The following is a 16,515-nucleotide window of genomic DNA, read 5'->3' as shown; positions in this document are numbered from 1 at the left end:
AGCCATCCAGGTGCCCCAAGTAAAGAGAATCTTAAGCAGGTTTTATGAACAGCACAGAGCTCTATGCAGGGCTCGATTCCATGACAGTGAGATCATGACTTAACCTAAAATCAAGAGTCAGATGCTTAAACAACTGAGCCACCCAAGTGCCCCTACATTTTGTAGGTTTTAATGATGCTGAACCTATGATTTAATATTCTAGGGGCTCCACAAGGAGCAGTAATTCCATAGTGGAACTCTGACTCTTTGCCCTGGTGAGTGCAAAAATTTAGGAACTAATTTTATATTTTTTCTTTTTACTTTGTGATTATACTAAATTCAATAAATGACTTGATCATCATACAAGTAAAATACAGCTTATTCTACAACAGAAATCTCAGACCCTGACTTAGCTCTCAATTATCTAGCTATGGCAAGAAGTACTTTTCTCCAAGAAACTGACAAAATCCTAACTGACAATTTACGTATACCGACACTGTATATACATGTACTATAATGTACATTAACAAATTTCAATTAAAATTTCTCTAAGAGGTTTAATATAAGTCAATAGTTTCTAAAGCAAAAACTAAATATTTATCTGCTTTTATATAAATCTGGACACATGTACACACAGACTACCAAACTTTAAAATGCAAACTACATTCAGAAGACTGTAATGGAAAAACTGGGAAAATCAGAATATTGCCAAAACCGATTAGTCAAATGAGCCTTTAGTACTCATGAGTAGGCTGTTAGCTAACTAAGACCTACTAGCAACAAAATAAATGTGGATGAGGCTTTCATTTTAGGAAAAAACAAAACAAAACAAAACAAAAAACCATGTTATAGACCTAGAGAGAAAGCCAGAAGCCAACGAACAGCATCTTAAGAAAAAATGTTGACAATTTCAAATGAATATACTACTTTTTGAAATTTTTGAGAAATCCATTTTAACCTTCTGTACATAATAGCAAATAAAATTTGTTTTTTTATCTATGAAGGAGATAAGACTACTCACATTATTATGAAATTAATGTGACAGGAGGTTGAAACCAAGACCAATTTTCTATCAAAAATATAAAACTATGTAATTTCAACCCAAAAGGCAAATCTTAAAGAGACCATAGCCATTTTAAACAACGTTCAATATACAATTCTTGGCAAATGAAGAACATTGCTATTACTAAACTACTAACTAGGACTAAAAAACACAAGGAATCTGGATTTAGCATCACACAGAGATTATTGTCCTAACATTTCAGAAAGGTACCCATTGTAGTCAGTGTCTCTATCACCCAGTGTCAGGTGGATGAGTTAATACTGTGATGAGTGAAGTCAGTCAAACAGAGAGAGTCAATTATCCTATGATTTCACTTACTTGTGGAGCATAAGGAATAACACGGAGGACATGGGGAGATGGAGAGGAGAAGTGAGTTGGGGGAAATCGGAGGGGGAGACGAACCATGAGAGACTGTGGACTCTGAGAAACAAACTGAGGGTTTTGGAGGGGAGGGAGGTGGGGGGTTGGGTGAGCCTGGTGGTGGGAATTAAGGAGAGCACATATTGCATGGAGCACTGGGCGTGATGCATAAACAATGAATTTTGGAACACACACAAAAAGATTAAATTAAATTAAATTTTAAAAATTTTAAAAAATAAATAAAAAGATGGGTGGATTAAAAGGACAGAAAAACAAAAGAAGAAAAATATTTTCAGATGAGTATATATATATGATTTCATGGGGCCTCTTCCTCCTTATCCTCAAATAAAGGATTTTCTAATCACTACCACACTTAAATGTCTTATAAAACATAAAACAGGCACGAAGGATTAAGAATAGATCCAATACTTACCAACGGCGAGCAGTGGCTGATACACCTTGATGTTTTTGGTGGTCAGTGGCGGGCACATACGGATGGCAAACTGTGGGGAGGGCAGTCCTGAAAGCAGTCCCGTCAGCAGGAAGCGGAGGTGCACCTCCTGCAGAATGGGGCCTTTGGGATGCTCCTCCCCAGCAATGGCACTTTGTCCTGAGGGGGAAGCAAAAGTACAAATACACTCATTACAATGTATTCTGAAATGTAAAGAAAATTGCAGCGGCAACCCTTTTCAGGTCTACAAGGTATCAGGTGGCACTCCATGGGCCGCAGCTGAAGAATGGCTCTGTACTTGGCTCTCGGACGGAAACTGCACTGTCTGCCACCTCAAACCACAGATTACTCTGGAGGACTGCTGTCCAGAACTCAGGGACTTTTGTCAGCCGAAGTTCCCAGTATGAGGCACCAAACAAGGCGCATCAGGGGACCCAGGTCAGAGACCAGCTTCTGGGGAGTGGGACGCTGCAGCTCATTCCCAACTTAACACCCACCTTTCTAAAGGGTCACTTTTCAATCTAAATGCACTTTCTAAACCATACATAACACTGGTGATCACCAACTGTAGGTTCAAGGAACTCATTTAGGTTTCTAATCAGAAATCTTTTCAATGTGTCAATGTAATTACAAAATCTAAGCTTTATAATTAAATACTTCATACATAAATAATATAACAACACACAAAATAATATAACATACAAAATAATGTACGTAACATAAATTACACATAAAAAAGAATATACAAATACATAATATAAAGAATATATAAGTTCACTGCTGATAGTTAAATCTTAAATGGGCATTATTTTCAGATACAGCAATTATACTCAGGTTTAATCAGAATTATACTCAAGTTTCAAACTAAAAGGCTTCAGTAAAACCATTCTAACAAAATGTGAACATGTGAGTACAACAAAACCCAGACCGTTCACTAAAAAGGGTACACAAATTTCCTGCCTATAAACCATTTTTGAATACTGGGATATAGTCGTCAAAAATACATAATAAAGGATACCTGAGTGTGTACGTACCCACAACACACACACACCCGTGAAAGGGAAAAATGTCAGTAATTACCATAAGCGAGTGATGGGGTTGTGAATACTGTAACCTTCTGAGGCTATAAAGTTGTTTTAATACTGCAGCAAACTGCGGGTATTTTGAAATTCATAAGATGTACAGAAAAAAATGGCCATCAATTTAATCCAAATAAGAAGATCCCATGATATCATACGATTGGTATCAATCTTTGATAACAGAAGATGGGAGTCTAAAGGAACATGGAGTTCAACAGAGAAGTACCACATTTACAAACCCTCCACAGCTTGGAATGGACTCCCAGGAATGGCCATCATTTTTCTTCAAACTTCTTCCATAACAGGCAATTCACAAGGTAGGGCAGATTAGGCCTTAAAAAGCAGTAGGCTGTACCCAATGAATATAAATCAGGCCTCTATATTTAGCTGAATTGCTTTCAACTATCACTAAGGACATCGTGAATATCAAATTAGAAGTTTAATTAAAAGTTTTAATTAAAATGTTTTTGAGTAACAGAGCTTTATTTATTTAATGCTTTCAAATCAACTACATTGTCAGGAACTGTATACAATCTGTATCCTCTTGTCTTTTAAAAAAAATGTAATTTATATCACTTAGACACTTAAACAGCATGAAATTTCAAACTCCCATGGGCTCTGTATTACTGATTAGTTCTGTGCATGACTGTTTATTTTATAATTCTTTTCACTTTAATATTTTATATTAAGTGGAGATAAGGTCAATTAACTCAGAAAACTGTATTACTGATAAAATGAATTTTGCAAAACAAGTATGTGTCTAAACTTCCTCATATAGATTTATGTCTGGAAGGTGAAGAGAAAGAACTTTAAATAAACAAGTTAATATCACTGAACAGAAGGATTTTACAAATGGCAAGAACTACAAGAAAACCAAGGCCTGGAAGAGGTGAGGTCTTGTCTAAGATCACAGTGGAGTAGCCAGGACTAGAGGCCATGGCCAAGGAGGGTCAAGATTAGGGCGACCTTTTCTTGGCTCTCTGGTATAGGGCAAGTTTTTTTAAATCTCTCTGGATCTCAGTTTCCACTTTATAAAACAAATAATAATATTACCTACTTCGCAGGGTTATTAAGGTAATACATAGGGCATTTAGTGCAGTATTTAACACAGTACTAAGTACGCAATAAATGCCATTTATGATTAAGATTAATAAGGTAATGCCCTTCCTAGTATTATCATGAATCTAGCATTTAAACAAAATAATACTGATCTTCAATTACATTATGAAAGAACAAATAACAGTAAAGAAAATCCTTTATAAGCCATGGCCACAATTTTAAAAGAATTAAGACTTCAAAATTTCTTGGCATATTTACAACTTCTAGTTGTACAATATCTGAAATCACAAATCTTCATTCTTCCTTTAATATATATATTTTTTATATATGAATTTTATATGAAATTTTAAAAAAAGATTTTACTTATTTATTTGACAGACAGAGATCACAAGTAGGCAGAGAGGCAGGCAGAGAGAGAAGGAGGGAAGCAGGCTCCCTGCCGAGCAGAGAGCCCCATATGGGGCTCGATCCCAGCACCCCGGGATCATGACCCGAGCCGAAGGCAGAGGCCCCTCTGAAACAATATTTTATCTGTAAATAAATTTGCTGAATCCCCAACACGAAAGTTTAAAAATGTACGTCATGATGTTAAAATTACTTTTTCTAATACTGCTCAGTCACTTTATTCCTTCAATAAATGTTCATTGCACATCCTGAATATACAAGGCTCTTTGCTGGGTGCTAGGGATACAAAGTGCAATCAAACACTGTCCCACACTTACAGAGTTTATAATTCACTGGAGGAAACAAACAGAATCACCATTCCAACAACAGATAACCATCAGGGACTGCAAATGAAGAACATTTAAGTCAGGCTACAAGACTAAAGAAAGCAACGCTTGAGTTGAATTTTAAATTAGGAGTAGCAGAAAGGGAGAAAGAGGAGTACATATTCAGTTCTGAGACCGGGGACCAGACTGCAGGAAGGCCCTGAGGAGTGGGGTATAGCTGGACACAGCACAGATCTAGTATTCACATGCCTAATGTCATCTCCTTCATTTAAATCAAGAGTCTCTCATGAATGAACATTTTCTAATACCGGTAACTGTAATGCCAATATATGTTTTTTGGCTTAAATATTTCATATCCTCTGATTTATTGAGGAAAAAAATGATCCCACAATCCAGTTTTCTCAGATATTAACTTTGACTTTATAATAATTGCAAATCAGTAACTATTAATTTTGCCCTTCAAGAGAAATACCTAACATAAATGTTAGAGGAAAAAAATAGCTTACCAATCATATTATCTAAGGAGAGGTCTGGGAGCTTATTCTGTAGCACTCCTACAGGAATTCCACAGAAAGACACGGGTGAATATAAAGGTGATACACCAGAACTACTGCAAAGACATAATAATTACATGTTTTTACATATTTAAAACCTCTGTTACAGTTTAGTAACTCAAATTACTAGTTTCAGATCATAGCATTCTATCCATTTTTATAGTATTTATTAATCTTATAGTATTTATTAATCTTGCCCACAGTGAAATATTTCCAGGAGGTTTACATAATTCCCTAATAATCTAAATTCTCACTTAAAAAAAATTTTTTTTAAGTCCCTGCTATTTTCATGATTCTGCTAATTTTTTTAAAGATTTATTTATTTATTTATTTGAGAGAGCAAGCGAGCAAGCATGCACCATCAGGGGAGAGGAGCAGAAGGAGAGGTAAAAGCAGGCTCCCCACTGAGCAGAGTGCCTGACATGGGGCTTGATCCCAGGACCCTGAGATCATGACCTGAGCAGAAGGCAAATGAATCCCCCAGGCGCCCCTGATTCTAGTAATTTTCTAAAAAGAGGTAATAAAGCAAACCAGAGAACAATCCTATTCACTCACTTACCTGCTCCGTGAATTCCGATTACAAACGGCGGACTTGAGTTCCCATATCATGACCCTGCCGTCACTCACTATGAGGGCGGCTGCATTCTCATTGACAGGACAACACACCATACTGAAGGGACGGACAGTTTTTGTCACCCTGATTGCATCGCACTGGCTTCGTAAATCATAGGTAAGCTCCTGGACAGGATCTGGATCTTAACATAGTATTGTTTTCTTTTAAATATCAGAAAGCAACACAGCAATATCACTACTATTTGCTTTAATTTAAATAAAACCTCAACTAAAAAGAATATCATTCCTTCACTAGCACACAGTTTGTCAAAAATGCCTTCTCCTTTTACAAGTATTACTAATTTCTTCAGAATATAAATATGATTCATTTAGTGGCTGTCCACACCAACTTTAGTTTCCAAAATAAAAACTACAATCAATATTTTTTTTAATATTATTAAAACAAAGAAAACAGCTTTGATAAAGGATCAACAGTGATATGACCAAATAATGTACAGTATACTAGAGGTCATCATAATTTATAGTGGCCTCAGTAAGCCTGAAAATAATGGTACTCTACAAAAGTCATGAAAGTCGCTTTTGCTTTTAAAAGTACATCATTTTAACACAGTGCTTTCATTCTCCAGGATAAGACAGAAACTGACAATACCCTGGAGACTTACTAACCTATGTAATTTTACAATGGACGTTCCTAAAGCAGAAAAGTCAGGGGTGTAATAATAAAGGTATTTTAAAAGGCTCCACTTGTGCTGAAGAAAAAGACGCAAAGATAATATCTACTTGGCTCATGGATACAATTAAGTAATTACAAAATATTACTTTCTTTGCTGCATATAGGAGGGGCACTATTATAAAACCATGAAATTAACCATGGCTTTATACTTTTTTACAATCATATTCTACTTTCCCACGGCCAGGATTACCATTAACTCTATGCTTTGGCTGGTATCCGCCACATGACGGCTTATGAAATTCTGGAGAAAAATATTCTAGTATTATTCTAAGATATAAACTCACCTGGTTCCTCATTTGAAGTGGTAAAAACACTATTATAAGATCTTCGAACACGTAAAGTTATACAACCATTTTCATGTAGGCAAAATAACCCATCACGCTGAAAGCAGGGTATTACCTTTAAACAGATAATGTATTCATTTTAAAAAACACAATAGATTAAAAAGTATATGCCGGGAAGCATATTTAGAGAATATGGACAGAAAAAAAAAATACACACATAATCCCCAAGCTTGAAAATTAAATGAATTATTCAAAAATTCCATTTATGGCACACCTGGGAGGTGCTCAGTCCCTTGAGCAGCCAACTCTTGATTTCAGCTCAGATCACGATCTCAGGGTCCTGGGATCAAGCCCCGCCATCAGGCTCCACACTCAGCAGGGAGTCTGCTTCAGGGTTCTCTCTGCCTCTGCACCCTCCAACCCCCACCCCTTGGCTTGCTGCTGGTACTCACACGCATGTGCGTGTGCACGCTCACTCTCTCTGTAATAAATAAATCTCTAAAAAACAAAGAAAAACCATCCATTCATAATCATAAAAATTTGCCTTTATCCAGGAAACTTAAATAGTTCAATAAATATCTCCAGATCAGTCAGAAGAATTTCTAAGGTAAATCACATAATCAAAAGTGCAGAAAAATAGGAATACAGTAACACTGTTAATTTATTTTTTTTTTATTTAGATTTTATTTATTTGAGAGTGTGAGCATGAGCGGGGAAAGGGGAGAGACAGAAGCAGACTCCCCGCTGGGCAGGAAGCTCAATGGGGGGCCTGATCCCAGGACGCTGGGATCATGACCTGAGCCAAAGGCAGGCACTTAACCAACAGAGCCACCCAGGCAACATTGTTAATTTTTAAATAAATAGAAAAGAGAAAGTGGAACTAAGGATTTCTGCAAGATTATGTTTTTACTGTCTATAATATTCATGACCAACTTGGAGGGATAGAACTTTTAGATCAAACATACCTGCAGAAATGGAACTCCTGTTCGTTCTATTGCAATCACACCCACTGTTTGATTCACCTCAAGGTCAAGGATTAAAATCTCCCGAGGATAGAGTAACAACATGTGATTTCTCTTGGAAGGCAGATATGCCAACTGAAGGCAATCATTTAGAGTTATAAATTCAGCACTGAAAAAAGTAAACATACTTTAGGCATCAAGAAATAAGTCAAAGACTTTATTCATATCAGAAAAAGCTAATAAAGGACTGAAATTTTGTCCTTTCCACATAACTGTCAATGAGAAGATACAATTGTTTCCTGAAATGACCAACAGGGACTAGCATCTAAAACTAAGATCTCTACTATGTGCCAAAACCCAAATTATGACAAATGGTAATGCACAGACTATTGGATAGAGATACATTTAAATTTTTTAAAAAATTTAAGTAGTAAGGCTATAAAGTGACAAAACCAGTAGTTTTATTTTTATTTTGCAATGAGAAGTACCAAACAGATTGCTGAAATCAATACTCAGCATCAGAACAAAGCAATCTGGGCAATTAGGGCCCTTGGACCAGGAGTCAATGGATTACCTGTATGACCTTGGGCATGTCACTTCCTCCCCTCTGCCTTCATTCACTTCTAAGCCACCTTAAATCTTTTTTGAAACAAAGTGGGGTATTTTATTCACTTATCACAGTATTTTCTTCTATGTAAATAAAATTGATAAAACTTTATAAAGATTGTAGATAGTTCAAGAGTCTCAAGAATCCTTTCAGCCATTTGTGACTTGCATATATTCAGTCATAACCTTCTTAAACCTATTTCAATAGGAATAAAGTTAGGCAGCTCTTTTCTGCCCATGGGTTCTGTCCCCAGGCTTTATTAAAACCACCTCTTTGTGCCAAAAATAAAATAAAATAAAGTTAGATTAGAGGACTAAAAACAGGAACATGGATTGCATTAAAATCTTGGCTCTGCCACTTCCTAGTTGGGTAAGCTGGAGGAACATATTTAAAACAATGTGCAGCTCAATTTCCTCACTTATAAAACAGACACAGTATTACTGCCCAGAACTACAGCAGGATCCCATGTAATAATGAATGTAAAAGCACCTGGAGCAGTTCTATTTGAAGGGATTAATAATTCATTTCCCCAAAACTCAAAATGAACATATGACTCATATGAGAAGATATAATACACACAAATCATAAAATAAAACAATTCAAACAATTCAGACTCTAAAAGATTTATCTATAACATAGAACCAATGAAAAATAAATAGAATATTCTCTTAAAATACGTAAGGAGCAATCCAAATATTATGGCACAGGGTGGGGGATAATTTGGTGAAATTAATGAGCTTATGGTTTAATACATAAAGATGATATTTATATATAAATTCAGAATATACTTGCAGAACAATTTGTATTTGACCATAGATTTTTCAGATAATTACCCACAAAATCTAGACAGAATAATCTTAGCATATTTAAAGTAAGAGTCTTTTAAAAATGAATGCCAAAAAACTGCCAAAACAATAAAAATATAAGATCATAGCTCTCTAGGAAAGAAAACTGAAGTCTATTTCCAATGCATAAGATTAGTTACTTAAAATAAAATTTTATTCAGTTGCCATTTCTGAAATAAACAATAATATGTAGCATTTACCAAATAAATGGTTACTAAAATTATTAGCCACTACATTAAGTACCTAAGCTACTGTATGCTAATCCTTACAACAACCATATAAAATGCTATAAAATGCTGTTTTAGAGATTGGGAAAGTGAAAATTATGATTAAGATTAAAGAATTCTGGGATGCCTGGGTGGCTCAGTGGGTTAAGCCTCTGCCTTTAGTTCAGGTCATGATCCCAGGGTCCTGGGATCGAGCCCCACATCAGGATCTCTGCTTAGCAGGGAGCCTGCTTCCTCCTCTCTCTCTGCCTGCCTCTCTGCCTACTTGTGATCTCTGCCTGTCAAATAAATAATAAATAAGATATTAAAAAAAAAAAAGAATTCTGAGTCACACGGCTATAATTTCCCCTAGAATCTTGGCTCTTAACCAGTATGAGAAACATCTTTACATGCGTAAGAAAAACACCCATATTTTACTAGCTAATGAGACGGAGCACTTAAGTCAGGAAAACATATTTAAAATGAAAATCCAGCTTTTGTCCCCAATTTTTTAAATGTATTCAATTGCCAACTGTGGAATCTTCATTTTCTGTTTTCAGATTTAAAAATCAGAAGTCAGAAACTGTCATCTGCAAAAATCAGTAAGGGAGAGGTTAGCATAATAACTGAAAACAAAGGAGCCACATCAAAGTGGAACCTCCTCCTTGGGGAAGAGACAGAGAGAATATTCTCCTCCTCCATATAAATTCAAAACTGGAAAGGAGAAAGGGTGAGGTAAAGAATAAAATCTGTATTCGTACATCTTCAACAATGACGTTTCTTGAATGGATGATAAATAGATGAACTAAATGGTTAGTTTTATACTTGTAACTTACCTAGGTTTCTCCTGCGTGATTAAGATTTTTACTTTATTAAGAGCCTTCTTGGCCCCTGTGGCTGCGGCCAGCTTATTATGAGCTGGGCTGGAATGTGGGCTGGATATGTAAACTTTTTTCCCGGGGCCCGAAGGAGGCTTGGATGGAGAGAAGTCTGAGATGAATACAATACCCTCGCTGGTGAGTACTGTATTGAGAGAAGCAAAACTCTGATTAAAGTTTAATCAAGTTGAGCACAGAGTTTTATTCCAATACAATTTTGAAAGCAAGGTAATGATAATTTTAATAATATAGAACTGGCAGTATAATGTAGTCGTAACTGAAATGTTCTCCAAGTTGAAGTGAAACAGGTGGTTCATTACAATTCATCAGAGGCCTCTACACTCAGCTTTCTAAATTAATGTTTTATATTAAAAAGATATCAGAAGGTTACTAGCAGAAAGAACAAATGTTTGTTCTTCCAAATAAATTCAGTGCATGGACTTTCATTAAAAACCTTTCTTCATTATATCCTGTAACTTCAAATCCAAGACTTTTCAGAATATAAAATTCACAGAAGAAAAAAAAAATCCCATACTAAGAGGCTTTGCATATCACATTTAGTTCTGAGTTCAAATATTTGATGTGGTACTAATTTTTTACAAGTATCATGAACTGCTCAGTCTAAATATACATTTCCTTTTTTCTTTTGGAGCATCAGACTGAACCTTAGGAAGTACGAGAGTGTTCTTTTTCTCTTTATATCCAGAGTAAAAATAGAGAGCCAACAATGGCTTACTACGTGTACAGGAAACAGAAGTATTCAACAAGGCAGCACCACATTTAGCAAAACAAATTTTGCCTTTTTATGACTGAAAATAATCTCCCTCAAAACTGGGGCTACTACACGGATAACAGAAATCTCATCTCTCCTGGCTCCCTGCAGTTAGGTTTAAGCACAGGGAGCAAAGAAGTATTCAAGAGTTATGACAGCCCTAGCATATTCAGTATGATTAAATCAAAGATGTTAGGTGAACGGACGCTTTAAAATATACTGTGCTTTCATCAACCAAATTAGAGATGCAGTAAAGTTAGCCTGAGGCCTTATCTCCTTTTCAGATGCCAGGACGCCCTTCCAAGGTCTCACTCATTCCTCTTCTTTTGGGATGCCCTCCCTCAGTCAGTGGGTCAGCTAAAGCAGCCCTCCTCTGTGATCCCACAGCACTGCACTTCATAGCACACTAAGGAGTAAGTGCACGTACGCACACGTGCACATACACACCATATACGTGTATATAGACACAACACCTAACCACACACCACTGAAACTCCACAGTTGGGTTTCCCATTTTAGTTTCTGCAGGTACGCATTTCTCTTCCTTCTTCAGCACACAAATATACACTCAGTAATAACAAATGCTGGTAGATAAAAGTTAGAATTCTGAGTCATTCAAATTCAGGAGAAACATTCTCTCCCGCAACTAATTCCCTTACCTCTTTCCAATTTTTGATCCAATATCAAAATCAAGCCTACTCTGACCACTTCATCTACTACAACAACCTGCCCATTCCCATCCCTCCCATTCCCCTTCATTCTCTGTATACCTGGGATATAGTAATAGCTCAAGGAATGCCCGTTGGATAATTGAATGAAGAATATTTCCCAAATCATTTAATCACAAAAACATGTGTCTATTTGTTATGCTCCACCAATAAGTGAAACCATATGATAATTGACTCTCTCTGCTTGACTTATTTCACTCAGCATAATCTCTCCCAGGCCCATCCATGTTGCTACAAAAGTTGGGTATTCGTCCTTTCTGATGCAGGCATAATACTCCATAGAATGGCATGGAGGACATGGGGAGTTAGAGAGGAGAAGGGAGTTGGGGGAAATTGGAAGGGGCAGTGAACCACGAGAGACTATGGACTCTGAAAAACAATCTGAGGGGTTTGAAGGGGTGGGGGGGTGGGAGGTCGGGGTACCAGGTGGTGGGTATTATAGAGGGCATGGATTGCATGGAGCACTGGGTGTGGTGCAAAAATAATGAATACCGTTATGCTGAAAATAAATAAAAAATAAATTAAAAAACAAAACAAAACAAAACATGTGTCTAAAAACAAATCACATTTTTAGATCAGCGGCTCGGTGAAAACACTAAGAGCACACGGGCAAAAATAACCTCTGCAAGAAAAAATTCCCTTGGGCTTATTCTGTGCCACACATGCATCTGTTTATGGCACTCAAAACACAAGCATGAATTTAAATGATTTTTTAGAGGGAAGAACTGAATTTGGCCACATACTAAACGAAACCTTTGACTCAAGTTCTTTATGTGTTCCTAGAAAAACAAATTTCATTAAGCCAGAATTAGAACAGCACAGCAACTCTCTCCCCAGCTAATCGAAGTCTATTTAGAAATTCAACACAGTGAAGGTACAGCTTGTGCATTTAAAGTTCTAGCCATCAAAATACTTGCAAATGATATGGGATTATGATTTAGTATCTGTATTAGATGTATTACTCACAAGTTAAATGGGAGGGATCAAAAGGGTCAAAAGAAAAAGAAAGGATGTTATCTGCATAGCTCTTCTTCCACAGTTTGGTGCCAGTATCCGCATTCCAGAGCACAATATAATTTGGTGGGTGGATAGCAAGTAGTAAATCTCGGGAAGCATCTTGATTCCATAACCACTGAACATCTGTAAAGACCAGATGAAGGCAAAATTCAGAAATCACTTCAGAACACTTGGTTAACGAATACTTGACATTTAGGGTTTGTTTTGTTTTTTCCCCCCAAAGTTCTTAAAATCCTAACTTCTCTCCCCATGTTCAATATGTGTATATATGTCAAGACTGCACAGGAAAAGTGTAGTTTTATATTAAGATGAGCTGTCTGGACATTAGAATCTCAAGAGAAACATTTTCAAATTACTTTAAAGAAAATACAAAACAATTTTCACTAATCCTTACTTAAAACTTTGCATCAAAGACTGTGCTGGCCATGATCAACGTCAGACTCTCCTAACATCTTTGTGAAATTACTTAATGGAACTTTGCAGAGTTTCATGTTTTTTACATGATAATAAACACTATAAATATCTTGTTCAGTACCTAGTACAAAGTACTCAACAAATATTTTTTAAACAGTCATTTAAAAAATTCACTCAGTCAAGACAGCCACTTAGTCAAAGCCCTGAGTTGAAAGATACTGTATTGGTTTTAGGTCAGTAACATAAGCAAATGATCTATACGAAAATGAAAATAAAATCTGGATCATCTCTACTAATGGAAAGTAAGCATCGAGGGTTAATTTAAAATAGCAATTCAGCCAAGTATACTTTATCACAGCTTAGATTATAAGACTTTTACAGCAGCTTAATTTTTCTCATCATGCTTGATTGAGGCCAACGCTAAAATTAATGCAATTTACTAAAGCAAAAATCAGCTGAGATTTGAGGAAATATGCATGGAAATATATTGATAAGAAAGCTAGACAGATCAATAAAACACGCTAAACAAAATCAAGAGTTGACTGGGAAGTGATGAAATTAAAAGGGAAAAAAACCATTCTAAGAGCAAGTGTGATAATATGAACACTTAGCAGAGCACAGTCTTTCCTCACCCTGAATAGGTTTGGCATGCTCTTGGATCTCACACTGAGCTACTCCCGCTGCTACATCCCAAACGATGATCTTTCCACTGACATCAGCAGAAGCTAAGCGCAAGGAATATGGCGAGCCAATGTTATGGTGATAGTTTTCCCTGGCCCATTTAACCTAGTATCAAAAAGAAATCATATCAAGTAAATACTTGTATTCAATGAAACTAAACACAATTTTCATAAAACATCAACCAGAACCCATACTACATTTTACACTTATGTCATAAAAATATTTAGAAAGAATTAAGAGGAAACTGTTTTCCATCTCAAAAGTCAGACTTTCATTATTTGTGATTTTTTTTTAAGTTGCAATACAATCATAAAGTCTAATCATGACAAAACATCTAAAAGCCTGAATTATTAAGCAGAACGGTTTTCTGTATTCTGCTCTCCTAATTAAAAGGAGACAACTTCAAACTACCAAAGCCTTGCAGAGGGAAAAAATGGAAAAAACAAAGCAAGCAAAAAGCCCTTTAGCTGTCCTTCTCATGAAACTGGAAAAAAGATGTTAATTTTTTCCTTAAAAAAAAAAAAAAATGCGGGATGCCTGGGTGGCTCAGTTGGTTAAGCGGATGCCTTTGGCTCAGGTCATGACCCCGGCGTCCTGGGATCGAGTCCCACATCAGGCTCCTTGCTCAGCAGGGAGCCTGCTTCTCCCTCTGCTTCTAGCCTGCCACTCTGCCTGTGCTTACGCTCTGTCTCTCTCTAACAAATAAATAAAATCTTAAAAAAAAAAAAAATGCTTCATACCTCTAGCAATATCATAAGAATAGAGTTTTTACAACAAAACCCACAAGATTCCAGCACCAATCAGGTTAATCCTGAGCATTAAATATTGACAGAAAACACACGTCTTCATTTCACCCTAAGCCATCGCCTTCCATGGCCACAACCTTCCCTCTGTTCTAGATCAGCAACCAGTTTGTCTTCTTCAAAGCATTTAACAAACAACAATTTGTAATGGCTTTGTTTACCCCATTTAGACCCACCACCAACCATGAACTATAAGCTCCACTGGGAAGGGTCACACAGGCCTTGTTCACATTTCTATCCCCAGATCTATCCACCACCAAAGCTAGTGCTCAACGAGCACATATTTAATAAATGAACCCAAACACCACAGAATCTTCAAATATATACATATATAAACGTATGTATACAGACGTGTGTGTACATATATGTGTATTACTCATACGTAATGCCAAGGTAGGAAGCATGTGCCTTTCTTATAGTATCTCTAAAGAATTCATTAAAAAGATGGAAATAAAAAGTTTTCTGAACATCAGTGTTGATAAGCCTTAAGATTCTGTTATAATACATCTTTTCCTCAGGCCAGAATTTTTTTTAAATAAAATGTGTAAGAGTGTGTACATGCACACATGCACATGTTTGAATGTGTGTTTGTGTGTTCATTTATATTTAGTGTATGTATATTCAATCTGCATTCTTTGCTGATGTGTTTGACCACTCACTGAAATTTGTGATTTCATTTAAAAAAGTAATACTTGCAGTACTTCCACAATCAGACACATGCAGAGTGGTGAATAATTTCAGTAACCCAACATACATGTGTATTCCCAGGTGAAACAAAATGTTCTTATTTCAGCTCTCATAATGCAAATGAGTATCTTTTTTGTGGTCTATACAGCACCACTTTTGGGGGGGGGGTGCATTTCTGTGCTCTTTACTGATGATTTCACTGTTCAAATTCAAAATGGTCCCCAAGCACATGGTGAAGTGCTGCCTAGTGGTCCCAGGCACAAGAAGTTCTGATGTGTGTTATGGAACAAACATGGGGGATAAGCTCTGTTCAGACAGGAGTTGTAGTGCTGCTGCCTCTGAGTTCAATGTTAATGAATTAACAAAACAAACACAAAACAAAGTTACATATTGCTCGGTTGATGAAAATTTTGTGACAAGAGGCTAACAGGAACCTAACCTGTATTTCCCCTATGAGCAATCAACATTTCAGTGTTTGCAGCAACTTTACAGAATAAAACTATCAAGGATAAGAACTGATTGCATCTATGTATATAAGTGCTTGAATTCCATTCAGGTAAACCCCAAGCAGTGTGTGTGTGTGTGTGTGTGTGGTATTTTTTTAATCACCTAGATATATCATAATCAAACTGCTGAAAACTAAGGATAAAGAGAAAGTCTTGAAGGCAGTCAGACAAGAAAACATACACTGCAGGTAGAGAAATAAAGATAAGAATTTCTCACAGAAATTATGCAAGCTGAAAGACAGTGGAATATCTTTCAAGTATCACAAGATCAAAAATGGGTGAAACATCTTCATAGGCAAATAAAAACCAAGAGACTCAACCTATATTAGATAAACACCTCAAGAACTTTAAGGAAATTCTTCAGGCAAAGGGAATATAATACCAGACTGAAACTTGGATCCACATAAAGAAAAAAAAATGCCAGAAATGCCAAAAAAATCAGGGAAATGGAGGGGAGGGAGAATATATTTTTTCAAAATAAATCCCTATGTCTACTTAATGGCAGGAGACTGAATGCCTTCACCCCAGGCTCAGTAATAAGAC

The 16,515-nt window shown here is 36.4% G+C and overlaps 1 protein-coding gene across 2 annotated transcripts in view; it reads right to left on the bottom strand.

Annotated features, from left to right (window-relative positions):
- The window catches only part of WDR11 (WD repeat domain 11), a 59,900-nt gene that overhangs the window by 39,356 nt on the left and 4,029 nt on the right, over positions 1-16,515 (bottom strand). For both annotated transcript variants that reach the window (XM_082722676.1, XM_082722677.1), the window contains exons 3-10: positions 13,928-14,081; positions 12,831-13,004; positions 10,323-10,509; positions 7,832-7,997; positions 6,867-6,981; positions 5,836-6,031; positions 5,229-5,332; positions 1,836-2,012 (exon numbers count right to left, since the gene is read on the bottom strand). In XM_082722676.1, coding sequence (XP_082578802.1) covers positions 1,836-2,012; positions 5,229-5,332; positions 5,836-6,031; positions 6,867-6,981; positions 7,832-7,997; positions 10,323-10,509; positions 12,831-13,004; positions 13,928-14,081 — 1,273 coding nt within the window. The remainder of the gene's footprint in view (positions 1-1,835; positions 2,013-5,228; positions 5,333-5,835; positions 6,032-6,866; positions 6,982-7,831; positions 7,998-10,322; positions 10,510-12,830; positions 13,005-13,927; positions 14,082-16,515) is intronic.

Source organism: Mustela nivalis (assembly GCF_964662115.1).
Source record: "Mustela nivalis genome assembly, chromosome: 2".
Taxonomy (NCBI): domain Eukaryota; kingdom Metazoa; phylum Chordata; class Mammalia; order Carnivora; family Mustelidae; genus Mustela; species Mustela nivalis.
The sequence above is the reverse complement of the archived record's forward strand: the minus strand, read 5'-3'. Positions and strand labels throughout refer to the sequence as shown.